Source organism: Drosophila biarmipes, chromosome 2R (genome assembly GCF_025231255.1).
Source record: "Drosophila biarmipes strain raj3 chromosome 2R, RU_DBia_V1.1, whole genome shotgun sequence".
NCBI lineage: Eukaryota > Metazoa > Arthropoda > Insecta > Diptera > Drosophilidae > Drosophila > Drosophila biarmipes.
This window is the reverse complement of record NC_066615.1, coordinates 19,235,232-19,253,828: the sequence shown is the minus strand read 5'-3', so window position 1 is coordinate 19,253,828 and position 18,597 is coordinate 19,235,232. Positions and strand designations below refer to the sequence as shown.

At 47.2% G+C, this 18,597-nt stretch overlaps 4 protein-coding genes across 4 annotated transcripts; all 4 read left to right on the top strand.

The window, feature by feature from the left end:
* Positions 1-613: 613 nt before the first annotated feature.
* LOC108022827 (protein rotatin homolog) lies at positions 614-6,945 on the top strand. Its single transcript, XM_017091969.3, has 2 exons — positions 614-4,169; positions 4,232-6,945. Exons 1-2 carry the CDS (start codon positions 705-707, stop codon positions 6,731-6,733), a joined length of 5,967 nt encoding a protein of 1,988 aa, XP_016947458.1. The 5' UTR covers positions 614-704; the 3' UTR covers positions 6,734-6,945.
* A 431-nt stretch (positions 6,946-7,376) lies between these two features.
* On the top strand, positions 7,377-10,946 carry LOC108022093 (endoplasmic reticulum metallopeptidase 1-like). Its single transcript, XM_017090936.3, has 12 exons — positions 7,377-7,445; positions 7,503-8,022; positions 8,077-8,251; positions 8,308-8,392; positions 8,604-8,724; positions 8,784-8,938; positions 8,995-9,378; positions 9,432-9,612; positions 9,671-9,855; positions 9,911-10,054; positions 10,111-10,608; positions 10,664-10,946. The coding sequence occupies exons 1-12, from the start codon at positions 7,425-7,427 to the stop codon at positions 10,829-10,831; spliced, it is 2,637 nt and encodes an 878-aa protein (XP_016946425.1). The 5' UTR covers positions 7,377-7,424; the 3' UTR covers positions 10,832-10,946.
* A 308-nt stretch (positions 10,947-11,254) lies between these two features.
* Positions 11,255-14,591, top strand: LOC108022195 (endoplasmic reticulum metallopeptidase 1-like). Its single transcript, XM_050887801.1, has 11 exons — positions 11,255-11,266; positions 11,339-11,849; positions 11,906-12,080; positions 12,130-12,214; positions 12,282-12,402; positions 12,457-12,611; positions 12,671-13,054; positions 13,120-13,300; positions 13,356-13,684; positions 13,743-14,243; positions 14,301-14,591. Exons 1-11 carry the CDS (start codon positions 11,255-11,257, stop codon positions 14,466-14,468), a joined length of 2,622 nt encoding a protein of 873 aa, XP_050743758.1. The 3' UTR covers positions 14,469-14,591.
* A 363-nt stretch (positions 14,592-14,954) lies between these two features.
* Positions 14,955-18,531, top strand: LOC108023104 (endoplasmic reticulum metallopeptidase 1-like). Its single transcript, XM_017092369.3, has 11 exons — positions 14,955-14,975; positions 15,041-15,557; positions 15,614-15,788; positions 15,843-15,927; positions 16,053-16,173; positions 16,228-16,382; positions 16,440-16,823; positions 16,882-17,062; positions 17,120-17,304; positions 17,362-17,505; positions 17,566-18,531. Exons 1-11 carry the CDS (start codon positions 14,955-14,957, stop codon positions 18,232-18,234), a joined length of 2,637 nt encoding a protein of 878 aa, XP_016947858.1. The 3' UTR covers positions 18,235-18,531.
* The last annotated feature ends 66 nt before the right edge of the window (positions 18,532-18,597 follow it).

Genomic DNA, 18,597 nt, shown 5'->3' with positions numbered 1-18,597 from the left:
GGAGGGAGCCCAATAATCACGATGGAATTGAGCACTGTGTTGTCCTACATAACGGAGAAATGAATGATTCCAGGTGTTCCTATTCAACCTATTTCATTTGCCAAAGAGATAACCAAATTTAGTCCAGTTAAATCATCGTCCATACATCATCTATTTATAGCATATTAAATTACTAGAATTAGTCGACTCATTACTACCACTCAAAAACATGTGAAACTCAAACTTAGAAATCACTTAAATATTAATATTCCTATGCAAAACGAGAAGTGACGCTCAGGGTGTCTTTTTGCCCATATATTAGTCACTGTGGTGTTTTTTTTTCTTTCTTTTTATTTTCCAAGCAAAAATTTGTATATAAATAGGTTCATTTGATAGGCAAGATTAAAGCCTATTAAGCTATATGTATAATTTTACATTTAAGACCTCACAATAAATGTTAATGTTATCCGGGGAGTGGTACTTTAGTTTCAGATCTTTATTATTTATTTTAAAAAGTACCGGGTAAATAAACCATTAAAAAATACTGCATTCCAGAAAATCTTGTGCCTGGTATTTTTAGCCCCTTCTTGAAAAACGCAAACTGGAGAGGGTGGCAACGCCGCCACGATTCGAGTTGACGCTTTCAAAAATGTCATCCTGGAACATATTCTGCCCTAATAGGAACTAACAAGGAACAACAAGTCGGGTAATATAAGGCTACTAGCATGAGTGCCAAGGAAAATGTGGCTCTGCAACTGGCGGAGCCGCAGCTGGCCAAGCTGACCAGCGAATCCAGGGAGATACGCTTGCGCGCCCTCGAGCAGGTTGAGACGCGGTTTATCCGGTGCCTCCAGCTGGGCGAGCGCATCCAGTTCAAGCCTGTGCTGCTGCTGAAGCAGCTCATACGATGGTTCGGACACACACCGCCGCTGGCCGCCGACCGGGTGCTGGCCATAATCCTGGAGCTGCTGCGATCCGAGTACAGCGAGGCGGTGATCCGTAAGATTCCCTATGACCGCCTGAAGACCGAATTGGAGAAGGTGCGTCACATACTGCGTGCACTGGAGTCCACGCGGGTCAGCGAGCTGCTGGACGATCTGCAGCTGCTGCTGCTCGAGAAGTACAAGATGAACCTCGTCACGCCGTGCGCCTCCAGCCTAAGTTCGATCAATCTGACCAGCCGGGGAAGCGATTCCCCAGTCAGCAGCGTGGAACAGTTGCAGGGCAATCTTTCGTCTGAGGACTACGAGCCCGCCTGGACGCGTCCCGCCCTGGAAGATGTTGAGAGCATGACCAGCTTGATTGATTTGCCGCGCAATGGCGCCACCGATGTCTTGGAGCTGCAGGTGCAGCTCACGCATCTGATCATTCGGATGGGCGACTACCCAGCCGAGTACTTCCTGCAGTCGCCGTTCATATTCCTGCACCTGGTTCAGCTGCAAGCTAGGGAGGACGACAGCCTGCTGCACGTGAACCGGGCTCTCATTGCGTGTCTCAAACAACTGCAGCGCCGCATCCAGGTGCGCCGTCATACCATGTGCTATGCGGCCAGCTTGGATCCCCCTGGCTCGTTACCCAAGCAGTTGAAGGTGAGCAGCGCTTTGGGCCTCCTGCTTGCCAACTGCACTAAGCTGATCCAGCAGCTGCTCTTCCGCTGCTCAAACGACAACTGGCACGTCCTGGAGCTGTGCGTGGAAGCCGTCCGGACCTATGATGTACTTAACTCCAGAGTTTGCCAACGGGGAACTGAGCGTTTCGCACAGATTGTCAAGACTTTGCTTACGTTCTGCAACAATGTGGAGGGCAATAACATGACAAAGCTCGAGGACAAGCTGATGATTCCCCGACTGCAATCGCTGATCTTCAACGGCCTGCTGCAAGACACGGTGGCCCTGAATCTCACTTATGACAAACACTTGGATCGAATCAATGCCAAAGCGCTCATCCAGCCCATCATTTTGGACAGCTCCTACCTGTCTTGCGTGCCCGATCGCATGAAGTCGCTGAGCAATCTGATATGTGCCTTGTCCTCGGAGCCCTCGGCCGAGGAGCAACAGCTGATCAAGCTGAAGCGGGCTTACAGCCTGGCCCTAAATCAATTCCAGCCAAAGACTAAAATGGGAGCGGCGCAGCTTATCCAAATGCACAAGCAGGTTTGCCTGGTGGTGGTCCAACTGGGCAGTGAGACGCTGGTAAAACAACTCTTCGACGCTATTGTGGAGTGCACACCCCTCTACAAGGACAATCGCCAATTGAGAAAGGATGCGGAGGCGCTGCTGTACACCCTGATTGATTTGCCTGACAAAAAACTGCGCGATTACTTATATCGTATGTTGCCACGGCCCGTGGTTTCCCACTTCCATTCTTTTTTGAACCGTACTAATTACATGACCGGCTGCACTAATTTGGGTCTCGTTCGCCAGCAGATCCTTGGATTGCCGCTAAACACCCAGATATTGCGCAGGCTGATCCTCCAGAGTTCGGACGCTGATAGCCCGGAACAGGTTCGGCAATGGTGCCTGGACTATCCCACAATGATCCTTAAGCTGAACTCTATGCTCGGCGCGCCGGACTTTAACATTATTTTCGATGTGGTGCATCCTGTGCTGCCCCTGCTGATCTGTAGGTCGATTGTTCACGAGCAATTAAGTAAGGTTGTGTGGCAGTTGTTCGAGCCAGACACCAGCGGTGTGGAGCCGCCCTTGATGCTACGGGGCTACGTTAACTATATGTTCCACCCGTTCTCTGAGCTGAGAAGCGAAGCTACCACCAGGATCGCCTACGTGCTGCAATGTCAGGACTACACGAACAAATATAAACCGACCATGGACAAGATTCCGATTGAGCTGATCGGCAACAATATGTGCGTGATCCAGCCGCCAGCCAGCTACAAAAGCATTTTCACTCCATGTTCTGAGGAACAATTCGAAGACCAGAGCAGCTTGGATGCCCTAATCCGTCTTCTGAAAACAAAAGACCTAAGGCCTTCCATAAGGAAGTCCACCATGACTCAATTAAATGTGTTGCTTCAAAGCTGGAAAGCTTGCGAAGACTTCTCCACAAAGGAGGATGGATATCGCCTGGTTCTGGAATCTTTGCACAACGCTTTGAAGAAGGAGAGTGCCAACGATCCAGCAGATATTCTGGTGCCCGCCGTGGGTATACTAATGAAGCTGCTGTTTCACAATGCCGGATTTCGCAAAGAGATCGCAAACACTTTTGAGGTGTACGTGTGCCTGCTGCGTGCGTTATTCATGCTTCCGCATGAGGCTCAATTGCGCCAGGATGTGAGCCTCTGTCTGTTCCAGATGCTTTTCCACAACTTTATCACCTCCACTGAGGATAGGCTAGTGACGGACATTGATCTGGGTTCTATGCTTTTGCCTGTCACATACGAAGTGGAAGTCCCAGAAGAACCAACTGCGACCTCGGAAGGATTGGCCTTGCAGCAAGAACTGGAGGACTCACATTTCGGTGGAGACAAAATAAGAGCTGCCCAGCATTGGCGGCTGTATACGGCTCACCGCGTTTGCCAGTGTCCATCCAGTATCACCTTGGAGTCTGTGCGGGAGCTGGACATCAGGGAGTCTCTTAAGATAAAAGTCGCTGACTTAGCCTTATTACGGGCGTCCAACGTGGACTTGCAGCTGGAAAACCAGCTTACCGCAGCCGGAAATTGTAGCAATCACGAGGATCTGCAACATATCGTGACACTCGTTCAGCTGTTCCTCGTGCTTCTGCGCGGCACAATCAGTCAACCGGTGGGCGAGAGCTTGTGGAAGCTGATCCACAAGTATATCCGCTTGGCGCCGGGCAACGATGCGGATCGCAAGCTTTACAGGAACCTGCTGGAACTGTGCCTCACTTGCCTGCGCTTCAGCCAGCCTCAGGTGAAGAGTGGCCTCAGCGAAGCTCTCGAAACGGATCAGCATCACAGCTTCCAGCTTCTGCTGCACGATCGCCTTATCCCCCTTGAAACGCTGCACCTGATTAGCCAGTGTCTAATGCACCTGCTCTCCAACGAGTGCTTGGATGTAAAGGTGAACTGGCATGGAAAGTTCTTCATGCAGTTGAGTACGTTAGCCAGAAAGCACTTTGAATTGCGCCAGCTTCAGCATGTGCGCTGCATGCTCCGGATCATTCGCCGCCTTAGCGAGCGTGATCTGATGTTCAGTGATGTTCAGTTGACGGTGAGTACTGAAAGTATGTGATATAAAAAAGTTATTCACATCTAACTTTTATTTTTTCGCAGTTCTATTGTCAGCATTTCATACAGCTGTCCAGCGATTTGAGGACGTCGACGCAGACCGGAGCCCAGTGGCAGCGGGATTGCCTTCATATCATCTGTCAGCTTAACGTGCATCAAGCTCGACTTAACGCCAAGACCAACGTCACCCATGAAGTGGCAGTCACGCAGAAGGTTCTGCGCTATTTCCTCAGTTTGTGCGGGCACAGTGACAGCGAAGTGCGCGCTTTAGCCTGGGTTTCGATGGCCAATTTGATTACCACCTGTAGCTCCGTTATGGCAAACATTCTGCCCCGCCTGGGCTTCCTTCCTGGTGGATTGCCAGCTTGCTGTTTGACCACGCTCTTGGATGTCCACGAAATGATGCTGGTCAGGGTGTTGGCCGGACGCGTTTTAATTCTGTTGATGCCCATTATTGGTGCTGATGCCAGTCTCGATCTGTTGCGGCAACATGACTTCCTCAAGGATGCCTACAACGCCCTGAAGGCAATGCACGTTACTCCCTGGGTAACGAAGGATTCTGTAGGCCAGCAGCATTCGTGTGAAATAATTGGCTGTTATGTGGCCATCTGCACTCAAATGGTGACCCTCAAGCCGGAGTGGTGTGCCACTCTGTGCGGGCACAGCTTCATGAACGGACTCAGTGATGTGATGAAGTCGGCACCTCCACCAGTCGCCTTCTCTATGTCCTTCGTGGAGCTGTGCGCAGGACAAATATGTGAGTTGTATGCCATGTGCTATCGTGATAACTTTGAGTTTCTTCAGAGAACCATCTGTCGGGACTCTGTCCTGATGCAGAGCTTCCTGTCGCTGACGAACGACGTGCTGGATCTGGAGGGCCCCGAGCGCCTGCTGGTTCAGATATTCAAGCTGTTCTTGATATTCTGCAAGGACTCGAATTCAAACGCCTTTCTAGCCGAGCAGCTTAAGAGTCAGCCAGCCCTATTTCTGGACTTCTTCCTGTACGGATTGCATGTGTCGTACATTAATACTGCCTTTCAGCGCTACACCCTCATGTCCTTGGCTATGGTGTTCAATAAGGCGCAGGGAGCTAAAGAAAAGGGGAGTTTGCTGCGGGAGTTGGAACATTATGTGATGCCATTGGACGATCTGTTACCCACCGAAGAGGACGATTTAGTGCTAAATGGACTGGACGACATAGTTTCCATGAATAAACAGTTGATATCGATATGCATGCAGAATCAGTCGCCAAAGACGAAGGATGACGACCAGAACCCAAACGCTGATGTCAAAACGACCAACGCAGCCGTTCTAATCTACCACCGTCTGGATCGACTCTTTGACCAGTATTACCCGCCCAAGACCTTCCACTTTTTGCAAAAACCTGGTTCAGGTCATGTGCATATTTGTGAGACGCTCGGATTACTGCTGAAGCTCTCGCCCCATGCTGTGCATGCGGCCGCTCAACTGAAGCTGCTGGACCGAGTGGTTCACCTCCTAGACACTTTCCTCAACGACGACAACATCGGAAATGCCTACGCCTATGTGAAGCGTGTGGGAGCCCACAAGTCGCAGAATATCCTCAGCAATCTATTGCTGCTTATAAACATGCTGTTCCAGTGGCACAGCTCGTATCATTCCTTGATTAGCAAGCCCAGTATGGCCACCACGCTCATTCGAATCATCACAGGCATTTGGCCCTGGTTGTCACACTCGCAGCACCTGAAGAAGATCACGGTCCAGCTGACTATGTTCCTGACTGAGCGCTCCTTCGAGATGTGCAAGCAGACTTCGATTATCCATCACGGACAATCGCATTCGCTGCTCCACCTTATGGTTCGCGTGGCTGACTTCGAGACCACGAAGAGGGAGACTCCAAATAAGGAGCCCAATCTAAGCATGGTGCCCGCCCTGAGGGTAATGGGAAACTGCTGCGCCTGCGCTGAGGGTCGACTGAGTCTATCCAAAATGCATCTCCTGGACATGTTCGATACGATCCTGCCAGCCAATCAATCTTCCAATCAGGCCACCAAAGTGCGACCAATTGTTTTGAACGCTTGGCTCGGCTTCTGGGAGGTATTTTCCCGCTATGATGTGGGTGCTAGGGCTAGCCATCTCTATTCCCTCATAAACACCATTAAACGCACCCCGCCGTTGCACAAGAAGAGGATCCTGTGCCTGCGCATCCTTCGCAACATGTGCTTCTTCAACGGCAATCGCGGCCAGCTCGTGGCCCATGGTGATTTAATTAATATGCTGCGTGATATTGTTTACCAATCGGTTCACAAAGGACCTGGAGCTGGCCCTAACGACCTGGACTCGTTCGAAGAGCACCGCTTGGCTGTGCTCATGGTGTGGAAGCTCTTCGGGTTCGAGGCCAAGTACAAGGGCATGATGCGGGGCACCAAGCTGTTCAAACTGCTGATCGGCCTCCGAGTGGAGCTGTCGGGGATTTCCTCTGAGAAGCCCAATAAATACACCGACGTTCCCTATGCCACAGATCTCGCCGAGTTGCTGGAAAACCTGATGGAGTCCATGCGACAATAAACGTGGAGCAATGGACATTAACTGACAAAGTACAAATTAATAGGATAACTATAACGAAAGGTTTTTTTTATGTCTTTTATAAACTGACTTAACCATCAAAAGAATGTACTCCAAAAATGAAACCAATTCTCACCTTTGTTGTAAGTCTGAAAGAATTTAAGTTATAAAATGTCCCCCAAAAATGAAAATATATCGTTTATCTGAACAGTTAACAGATTATTTGGTCATTGAACTACCCTAACGTATTGCAAATTAAGCATTTTCATAAGATGTGGTACTGAAGTAGCCAGAAAAGTGTATCGTATATACGCAGCGACCACAAATAGGAATAAAGATAAGTCTGGCAGTCTACACAGTAAACAAGCGTGCCAAAAACAATTCCTTACACTACTTTAAGGCGACATAAAGATAGGAGTCCGTAAATCTGCCATTATTTAGATACCAAATAGGCAAAACCAACTGGGAAGCAACTGGAAAGTATACGGGTTTTTTGTGCCACACTGTCGTTAGCATCGAACGCTATATTGCATGCATAAAGCGATTTATCTTTATGGGATTCAAAGTGCGAATCACTGCTGATAATATCCGCCCACCTTCAACTTTAGGTGCCCAAAAGTCAATGGGCTTTTCAGTTCAGTTCCGACTGGCCAAAGGAACTGTTCGACTTTGCAAGCGACCAGCAGCTTTCGACATGAAGTCCAGGCACGAGAATGTAAGAAATGATTTTCAAAATCAATTTGTGGCTCTTAATCAATAAACTGTTTTACAGGGGGCGGCGGAAAGCAAGTCGGACCTGGCTTTGGTCAAAATATTATCGCAGGAAAAGCAGATGAGGCATAGACTACCCTGGTACTACGCACCGTCCTTTCTGATCCTGTGGGTGGCCCTATTCTACGCGGTGGTCTATCCCCTCTACCATCGACTTCCGGACAGTGTTTTGATAGCGCATGAGTCAAGTAAACCCGGTCAATTTGTGGCAGAGAGGGCGCAGAGGTTGCTCTACAAGTACGACAAGATCGGACCCAAAGTGGTGGGCAGTGTGGCCAATGAGGTGACAACGGTGGCCTTTCTCGTGGAGGAAGTGGAGAGCATCCGGGCAGCCATGCGCAGTGATCTTTACGAGCTGGAGCTGGATGTTCAGCAGCCTTCGGGGGCTTACATGCACTGGCAAATGGTGAACATGTATCAGGGCGTTCAGAATGTGGTGGCGAAAATTAGCTCCAAGAGCTCCAACAGTTCGTCCTACCTGCTGGTGAACAGTCACTTCGATTCCAAGCCCAGCAGTCCGGGTTAGTTAAATGTCCTTTAAGTCCCAAAGCGGTTTTAGCAAAATCTGCTTATAGGTTCCGGTGACGACGGCACTATGGTGGTGGTCATGCTGGAGGTCCTTCGACAAGTGGCTATATCAGAGACTCCCTTCGAGCATCCCATTGTTTTCCTTTGGAATGGAGCTGAGGAAAACCCATTGGAGGCGTCCCACGGCTTTATAACCCTTCATAAGTGGGCGGCGAACTGCAAGTGAGTGTGGCTATTCTTTTAAATTCCATTGAATTACTTAGGGAACCATTCGACAGGGCTCTCATAAACCTGGAGGTGGCCGGCAGCGGAGGTCGAGATCTGCTGTTCCAAAGCGGTCCCAACAACCCCTGGCTCATTAAGGTATGTAGCTATGACGAATCGCTTAGGTTCGAGGAAACTTTCGTCTAGACTTACGGGTATTTCGAGGAAACTTTCGTCTAGACTCACGGTTATGTGCAATTTATTCCCCTTATGAAGGGGAATTTCAAAGTGCTCATGGCGGCAATTTGATAGCCGGCAGTTTTTTCGGCTTTGATAGAGGCGGCTAATTATTTTATTTTCTCCCGTGCAGTACTATTATCAAAATGCGAAGCATCCATTTGCCACCACAATGGCCGAGGAAATATTTCAGTCTGGCATTTTACCATCAGACACGGACTTCCGTATCTTTCGGGACTACGGGGAGTTGCCAGGTGCGTGTTGGCGTCGCTTTTATCTGATTGCTTTTTCTATAGGAACTTATGACTTAAAGGTCTTGATATGGCGCAAATCAGCAATGGCTATGTGTATCACACAGAGTTTGATAATGTTCAGGCGGTGCCTCTTGATTCCCTTCAAAGTTCGGGAGAGAATGCTTTATCACTGGTACGAGCTTTTGCCAATGCCAGCGAAATGCTAAACCCAGAGGTGAGTCACTTTTGGGGAACTCCCAAAATAGATAATACTTACGCTTAACTTTACAGGAACACAGCGAAGGACATGCCGTCTTCTTTGACTATCTGGGTCTGTTTTTTGTCTACTACACTGAAACCACCGGCATAATCCTGAACTGTTGCGTTGCCGTAATCAGTGTGGTTCTTGTGGGTTGCTCTCTCTTGAGGATGGCCCGTGAATCGGATGCCTCTATTGGCCAAATATCCATATGGTTTTCCATAATCCTTGGACTCCATGTGCTGGGCATGATCCTTAGTCTTGGATTGCCCCTCTTAATGGCAGTTCTTTTCGATGCCGGCGACCGCTCGATGACATATTTCAGTAACAATTGGCTGGTGATTGGCCTTTTCATTGTTCCAGCTGTTATTGGACAGGTTCTGCCCCTGACCCTCTACTACACCCTGAAACCCAATGTGAGTTGGTTTTGCCATTTGCTAATGGTAATTCATGGATATTTATTTTACAGGAAGATATTAGCCATTCCAACCACATTCACATGAGTCTGCATGCGCACTGTATACTCCTTTCTTTGATTGCCATCATCCTTACTGCTATAAGTCTAAGGACCCCTTATCTGTGCATGATGTCCTTGCTGTTTTACTCGGGGGCTCTATTGATAAATCTTTTAAGTACCCTGCACGATCGCGGTAGGTAGAAGTATATATATATCTGATTCTTCCTTTATAAATCTGTTTGTATTTACAGGATACTATTGGGTACTGATTGTGCAGATCCTGCAGCTGATGCCTTTCCTGTACTTCTGCTACCTCTTCTACACTTTTCTCTTGGTTTTCTTTCCCATGCTGGGACGTTTTGGACATGGCACCAATCCGGATCTCCTGGTCGCCCTAATCTGCGCTCTGGGAACATTCTTTGCCTTGGGCTTTGTGGTAAGATACGAAATGAATATAGGTCAGGATACAATCTAATTTTGGGTTACCTTAGGCCCCCCTGATAAACATGTTCCGCTGGCCCAAGCTAGCATTGCTCGGTTTGGGAGTGATTACCTTTATATTCAGCATGATTGCCGTTTCCGATGTGGGCTTTCCGTATCGCGCCAAAACCAGTGTAATGAGAATTCACTTCTTGGTAAGTTGTTTCTTGGATGGAAAGGTATATTCTCAGTAACATTCCCTATCTTTCAGCATGTTCGTCGCATCTTCTATGAGTACGATGGCTCTGTGAGTCTCAGTGACTCCGGCTACTACTTCGACTTCCAGGATCGTCGTCTCTATTATCCCCTGGAGGATACCACACTGAACCTAACTGGCCTCGTTAGCACTTCCTCCTTTTGCGATGACTACCTGATGTGTGGAGTTCCCTGCTTCAATCACCGTTGGTGCAAGACCCGCACCAAGAGTCATTGGCTACCGCGGGAGCAGGAGGTGTCCATTCCAGGAGAAACTTCTCTGAAGCTTCTCAGCAAGACAGTTTTGTCCGAGAAACTGGCTCGCTTCGAATTCGAAATCTCTGGCCCTCCACACATGAGCTTGTATATTCAACCTCTGGATGGCGTTGAGGTAGAGGACTGGTCCTTTATTCGAAATATGCTGGACGAGCCCGAAACATACTCTGCGCCCTATCAAATATTCTTTGCCTATGGAAATGATAACTCTCCCCTAAAGTTTCACATTGACTTTGCGGTGAGTTTGGTAAACCTTTTTCCCTATTTTGCTGTTATAATATATATCTTTGCAGAAATCTTCGGGAGACTTTGGCACTCCAACTCTCCAGCTGGGCTTTGCTGCTAGCTTTGTTAGCTACGATTACGCGCGGGACGCCGCTGGCTTGAAGTTTATATCCGACTTCCCAGACTTTGCCCACGTCATGGAATGGCCTACTTTATATGAACGTTATATATTTTAAGTTGGTGGATTTATCATAGTTATTGTTTAATTTTGTTTGCACCAAACACGCCTCTTATAGCTTTAAAACGTAGACTACTATCTAATATTAAACGCACTGCTTGGTGTAATATGAACTTTATACGGGGGAAATAATACTCGCGTGTGTTGATTGGCCGATAAGATTTGAGGGCGCAGATCCGAACTGACCTGCAATTAGATTTTAAATTATAAATCTTAATAGGCGCTATCATAGATTGATTGGTTTGCAAGGTAGTTTGTTGTTGCCATCGGCCTGCTATCAAGGTTCTCTGTGGGCTATCTTTATAAACTGAAGAGTGCCAATTCGATCCCAAGTAACCGGACCACAAACATTTAGTAGCAAGCCTGTTGGCCCACAGAAAGGTTCTCAACTTGGTTCTGCCCGGAGAATTCCGCTTGAAATATGGAACTGCAAGTAGACTGCGATAAAGCGAGTACTTATTCATAAACATTTGCCCCTAAGAGTACTAATCACTGTGAAATCCAGGAAAGCTTCTCGAACACCATTTTGTACCATGTCTTGTCGAAGGAGAAGGGTTTAAGGAGGAGACTGCCCTGGTACTATGCTCCCTCCTTTCTGCTCCTCTGGGTGGCGCTATTCTTCGCAGTGGTACTTCCGCTTTTCTACCGGCTACCGGACCGAATCTCCATTGCCGACGAGCCACTTAAGCCCGGACAATTTGTGGCCGAGAGAGCGCAGAAAGTACTCTACGAGTTCGATCGTATCGGACCCAAAGTGGTTGGGAGTGTAGCGAATGAGGTGACGACTGTTTCGTTTCTCTTAAGTGAGCTGGAAAAGATTAGGAGTGAAATGCGCGGCGATCTCTTTGGCTTAGAGGTTGACGTCCAGCTGCCATCGGGTTCCTATGTGGTGGGAACCATGACCAGCATCTATCAGGGCATCCAGAATGTGGTTGCAAGGCTCAGCACTACGAGTTCCAACAGCTCATCCTATCTCCTGATCAACAGTCACTTTGACACGAAGCCAGGAAGTCCAGGTACGGAAGTTGTGATAATTTAATAATGCAAATATATATTTATAATACCTAAAAAGGTGCTGGAGATGATGGAACAATGGTCGTGGTTATGTTGGAGGTTCTTCGTCAAATGTCGATTTCCGACACCAAGTTCGTGCATCCAATAGTCTTTTTGTTTAACGGAGCCGAGGAGAATCCCTTGCAAGCCTCCCACGGATTTATTACCCAGCACAAATGGGCGCCCAACTGCAAGTAAGTTTAATACCTCAACTCACTGAATTATCTGAAGTATTTTTTCAAGGGCTGTTATAAATTTGGAAGTCGGCGGTAGCGGTGGTAGAGATATTCTCTTTCAAAGTGGTCCAAACCATCCCTGGTTAGTAAAGGTACGAAAAATAAATTAACCTTATAATATAAAATATAAATTATTCAGAATTATCATCTTAATATTAGTATTACAAGCAACATTCAAAGCATCCGTTTGCCTCTACATTGGCCGAAGAGATCTTTCAGTTTGGAATCCTACCCTCCGATACTGATTTCCGAATATTTCGAGACTATGGAAATATTCCCGGTTAGTAATGAAGTGAAATGCGAGATAGCTTAATAAATTTAGTAATCCCTAAAGGTCTTGACATTGCGCAGTTCAGCAACGGCTATGTTTACCATACAGCATTCGACACCTTTCATATTATTCCCGGAAGTTCAATTCAGAGCACTGGGGAAAATATTCTATCCCTTGTTCGGGCTCTGTCCAACGCCAGTGAGTTGTACAACACTGAGGTGGGTTATTATTATTAAATATAAAAATATACCCACCTATAAGATTTATGAAATTGCAGGAACACAGTGCAGGACATGCTGTCTTTTTTGACTTTCTGGGACTTTTCTTTGTGACATACACAGAAAAGACTGGCATTATCCTGAACTGTTGCTTAGCCTTGATAAGTCTTATTCTTATAGGCTGTTCCCTGTGGAGAATGGCTACTGTATCTGAGGTTGCTCCGGGAAGAATATCCATACTGTGTGTCATAGCTTTGGGACTGCACCTTCTTGGGTGCCTTCTGTGCATGGCCTTACCTCTTTTAATGGCTGTTCTGTACGATGTCAGTGATCGAACACTGACTTACTACAGTAACAACTGGTTGGTGATTGGCCTTTACATATGTCCAGCCATCATTGGAATGGCGCTCCCTCCGACGATATATCACTCATTCAAAAATAATGTAAGTATAGGAATATCTTCTTAGGCCTAAGATGATATAACTTCTTATTTTACAATATTTTCCAGGATAAGTTAAGTCACTCGTACCACATCTATATCGATTCACACGCTCATTGCGTAGTCCTGGCATTCCTAGCAATTCTTTTGACTGCCATTGGTCTTCGAATTCCCTATATGTGTATGCTGTCTTTGGTTTTCTATGCGGTCTCTCTGCTGATTAACCTACTAACTACCCTACATGATAGGGGTAAGTGGATAAGGTAAATAGTTTTAGCTCTGTTTTAATTACTTTATATTTTAAGGATACTACTGGGTACTAACGGTGCAGATAGTGCAGCTTTTCCAGTACGTGTACTTCTGCTACCTTTTCTACATATTTTTGGTGATTTTCTTTCCGGCGATGGGACGAAATCGCGATTCTGCTAATCCTGATATGCTAATTGCCCTAATATGCGCTTTGGGCACCTTCTTTGCTCTGGGTTTTGTTGTTCCTCTGATAAACATGTTCCGCTGGTCCACCGTTTTATTGATTGGCCTAGGCGTGATAACTTTTACATTCTGCATGATATCGGTTTCGGAAGTGGGATTTCCTTATCGCGCCAAGACCAGTGTGATGCGTGTGAACTTTCTGGTAAGTAAACATTTCATAGCATAATGAAAATGGTTTATAATGCTGAACATATTCACAGCAAACCCGTCGAATGTTCTACGAGTTCGATGGTAGCCTGAGCCTCGACGATTCGGGTTACTATTTTGACTACCAGGATAGGCGAGCTCTTCGCCCACTGAAGGACTACGCCGTAAACTTGACTGGACTTACATCGATAGATGCCTATTGCGATAAGTACGTGATGTGTGGTATTCCCTGCTTTTGGAGCAGCTGGTGCAGGGGGCTAGCCAGCGCTGCTTGGCTTCCTCGCGAGAAGGAAGTGGATGTACCAGGAACACTGGAATTGAACCTCCTCAATAAAACTGTTTTGGAGTCGGGAAAATGCAAAAGATACGAATTCGAATTAAGTGGTCCGCCGCACATGGGCCTGTACATAAGACCGCTGGATGGAGTGACAGTGGAGGACTGGTCCTTTATAAGGAATATGCTGGACAAGCCGGAAAAATACTCACCGCCCTTTCAAATTTACTTCTCCTATGGCACGGATAACTCCCCCTTTAAATTTCACATTGACTTCGCCGTGGGTTAAACCCTTGAGAAACGCTGAAATCTGTATTAATTATTATTAATTTTACAGAAACCCGATGGAGATTTCGATGGACCCATATTTGAGCTGGGAGTTGTGGGACACTATGTCAGCAAGGATTTCCAGAGGGACGAGACTACGCTGCAGTTCATAGCGAGTTTACCGGAGTTCGTTTACACCATGGAGTGGCCCTCTCTGTTTTTGCGATATATATTTTAAGATCCATTTCCTGAGCCCAAGTTATTTTGCATACATTATATTTCGGGACACTCCAAGTGCTGCGATAGTGCAATCGATAAGGAAGCGGCTGCCAAATAATATATATTAATCTCTATACTTCAATCAAGCGTCCCCTTAATCTGCCAGACATCGGTGAATGAATAAGCTTTAATTTGCAGCTGCCCCTCGCGTGCGTCGGAATCGCCACTTATGTATATTTATATTAAGTCGTGAACCCGTCTAATTTAGATACCATGGCCGTGGCCATGGTTCAGTCCCAACCGCCCTGTGCGCCTTAAGACAAAGCGGTTCCCCCGTCGACTACGGCTGACCGACGGGTATGGTATCAAGCGGCCCACGGCACTATCTTTATGGGCTCCAATTCGGCGGAAGGCTTCGAGTCGATATGCTCGGGGTGCAGACGTTCAGTTATGCGTTGATCGGGCATCGGAAGGGTTTGACTTGGCTCCCGCTACTAAGATTACCATGGACGAGAAGACTGATAAAGTGAGTTTTGATTTTTGAAGTGTGGGAATTGGAATTAACCGATGGCAATCGACGTTCTCGATCAGGAGAATCCCCTCGACCCTGTGCTCGTCGAGTCCCTGTCGGTGAGAAAGGGAGCCATCCGCAGGCAGAGATTGTCCTGGTACTATGCCCCCTCCTTCCTGCTCCTCTGGCTGGCCCTCTTCTACGCCATCGTCATGCCGCTTTACTACAGACTTCCGGACCGGTTGACCATATCAAATGAATCGCTTCATCCAGGAGAATTCGTGGCGGAACGGGCACAGAGTCAGCTATTCACGTACGATAGGATTGGACCCAAGGTGACGGGTAGCTATGCGAATGAGGTGACCACGGTGGAGTTCCTCGTGAACGAGGTGGAAAAGGTCCGTGCCGAGATGCGCAGTGACCTCTACGAGCTCGAGGTGGATGTCCAGTCACCAACGGGTGGCTACGTCTTCATCGATATGGTAAACATGTACCAGGGCATTCACAATGTGATCGTCAAACTGACTTCGAAGAGTTCCCCGAGTGAATCCTACCTGTTGCTCAACAGCCATTTTGACTCCAAGCCAGGCAGTCCAGGTGAGTGGTTTCTTCGGTTTTATTAGCGAATACAGGGCACTGATTGAGGTACTCAGGTTCCGGTGATGACGGCACTATGGTGGTGGTCATGCTGGAGGTCCTTCGCCAAATGGCGATATCGGCCACGCCTTTCGAACACCCCATTGTCTTCCTGTTCAACGGGGCGGAGGAAAATCCGCTTCAGGGCTCCCATGGCTTCATTACGCAACACAAATGGGCCGGAAATTGCAAGTAAGAAATATATTTTTTGTTTTTAACTTTTATCTGCAACGATAATATTTATAGGGCCTTTATCAACCTCGAAGTGGGCGGAAGCGGGGGACGTGACTTGTTGTTCCAGAGCGGTCCCGATAATCCTTGGCTCATGAAGGTGGGCATAAGAATCATTGCTACTCCGCAAAAAAGTAGCTTATGGCTATTGTTACCCTATAGACTTTATGGCCGAATTTATGGTCAGTTCTTTTACTGCCAATATACTAAACGGACTTTTTATAGTATTATAGACTGCACGCGAAGCACCCGTTCGCGACCACCATGGCGGAGGAGATTTTCCAGAGTGGCATTTTGCCCTCTGACTCAGACTTTAGAATTTTCCGGGATTTTGGGAACATAGCTGGTGAGTTGGTGAATCATATGCTCTGGGCTCTGATAACAATGGGGCTTTCCCCAGGTCTGGACATGGCTCAGGTGGACAACGGATATGTGTACCACACAGCCTTTGATACCTTTGAGAACGTGCCTGGACAGTCCATTCAGAACTCTGGTAACAATGTCCTCGCCCTGGTGCGTGCCTACAGTAATGCCAGTGAGTTGTACAACACAGAGGTGAGTTATACCATATTTTAGTATAGGTAATTGTAATCTTACAGCATATATTTGCAGACTGACGAGGGCCACGCAGTCTTCTTCGACTTCCTGGGCCTGTTCCTTGTGTACTACTCGGAGACCACTGGCATTGTCCTGAACTGCCTGATTGGAGTGATAAGTCTGGTTTTGGTTGGTTGCTCCCTCTGGCGGATGTCTCGCCAGTCGGATGAGGTGACTCTGCCCCAGATTTCGATCTGGTTCCTCAGTATTTTGGGTCTGCACGTGGTGGGATTCTTGCTCTGCATTTGCCTGCCTCTGCTGATGGCGGTTCTCTTCGATGCTGGGGGTAGGTCACTGACTTACTTCTCCAACATTTGGCTGGTTTTTGGCCTATTCGTATTTCCCGCTGTGATTGGTCTAGTACTCCCGCTCACTCTTTACTACACCCTAAAGCCGAATGTAAGATAAAGCCATTTAAAAATTATAATATTTACTAAATAGTTATACTTAATTACAGGTCAAGCTAAGCCACGCCTACCACCTCCAGCTGAGTCTGCACGCCCACTGCGTGGTCCAGGCTCTTCTGGCCCTCATTCTGACCGCCATGGGTCTGCGTTCCCAGTACCTGTGCCTCATTTCCCTAATCTTCTACGGAGGTGCACTTTTGATTAACCTGGCGAGCACGCTGCACGATCGTGGTGAGTTTTATTAATCATAAATCAATGTTTGCCTTCTCTGACAATCGTTTATTTCAGGCTACTATTGGGCCCTGATTGTGATGTGCCTTCAAGTGCTGGCGTTTTCGTACTTCTGTTACCTGTTCTACATGTTCCTGGTCATATTCATTCCGGTTCTGGGAAGGAATGGTTATAGTACAAATCCTGATCTTATCGTAGCCTTACTTTGTGGGGTTTGCGTCTTCTTTGCTCTGGGCTATGCGGTAAGTCTTCATTGGGATTTTTTTCCCAATTGTATATATATAAATCTTATTCCATAGGCACAACTTATCAACATGTTCCGCTGGCCAAAGCTTATTCTTCTGGGCCTGGGAGTAGCCACCTTTATTTTCTGCATGATCGCTGTCTCGGATGTGGGCTTCCCCTACAAGCCCAAGACAAATGTGATGCGAGCCAACTGCTTGGTAGGTTATACTTGTAGCTCTAGAAGGATGGTCCAATGTCTTATGATTTTTTCCTTAAAGCATACTCGTCGTTATTTCTACGAATACGATGGCTCGGTCAGTCGCAGCGATTCTGGTTACTACTTTAACTATCAGGATAGGCGAGCCTTTGATCCTCTCCAGGGCTCTGCACTAAATCTGACCGGACTAGAGTCAGTCTCGGACAACTGCGACGATTACGTGATGTGTGGCATTCCGTGCTTCTACTACAGCTGGTGCAAGTGGCGCCAGTGGGATGGATGGCTGCCTCGCGACTCGGAGGTGATCATACCCGGAGAACTTACCCTCGAATATCTGGGGAAGACGGTTTTGGAGTCCGGAACAGTGGCGCGATTGCAGTTCGAGCTGTCTGGACCGCCGCACATGAATTTGTTCATCCAGCCGGTGGGTTCCGCCAAGGTTGAGAACTGGTCATTTGTGAGGAAAATGTTGGACGAACCGGAAGAGTTCCAGCCGCCGTATCAGATCTTCCACTCCTACGGAACAGACAATACCTCGCTGAAGTTCTTCATTGACATGGAGAAGTCTGATGGCGATTTCAATAATCCTACTCTGGAACTCGCGGCTGTGGGACACTGGGTCAGCTACGAGTTCGAAAGAGATGCAGAGGCTAGAGATTTTGTGGCCAGCTTTCCCAACTTTGTCCACGTTATGGAATGGCCTTCTATATTTAAGCGATATATTTTTTAGGTATTTAATGGCTATAGGAATGCCATTATTGCAGAGTGGATTCCCTCCATTAGCTGCCCTCATGAATCCCATTAACGAACTAAACTTTCCGATTTTTCGGTTTAATTTTTCCGATTATATCCATAAGCTGCCCTTATGAATCCCATTAACAAACTAAACCTTTTGAATCCCATTACCAAGCTAACCGTTCCGATTTTTCGGCTTAGTATTTCTGATAAGAAAATGTTTTTTAATATCAACGATTTTTCAGCGAAGTTTGAGAAAAATTAATACAATAATATACCTATGAACATTTTATATATGCATTTTTATTGGGCGGAATAACATGTTGATTATACCTATTGCAGAAAAAAGCGTATTAGA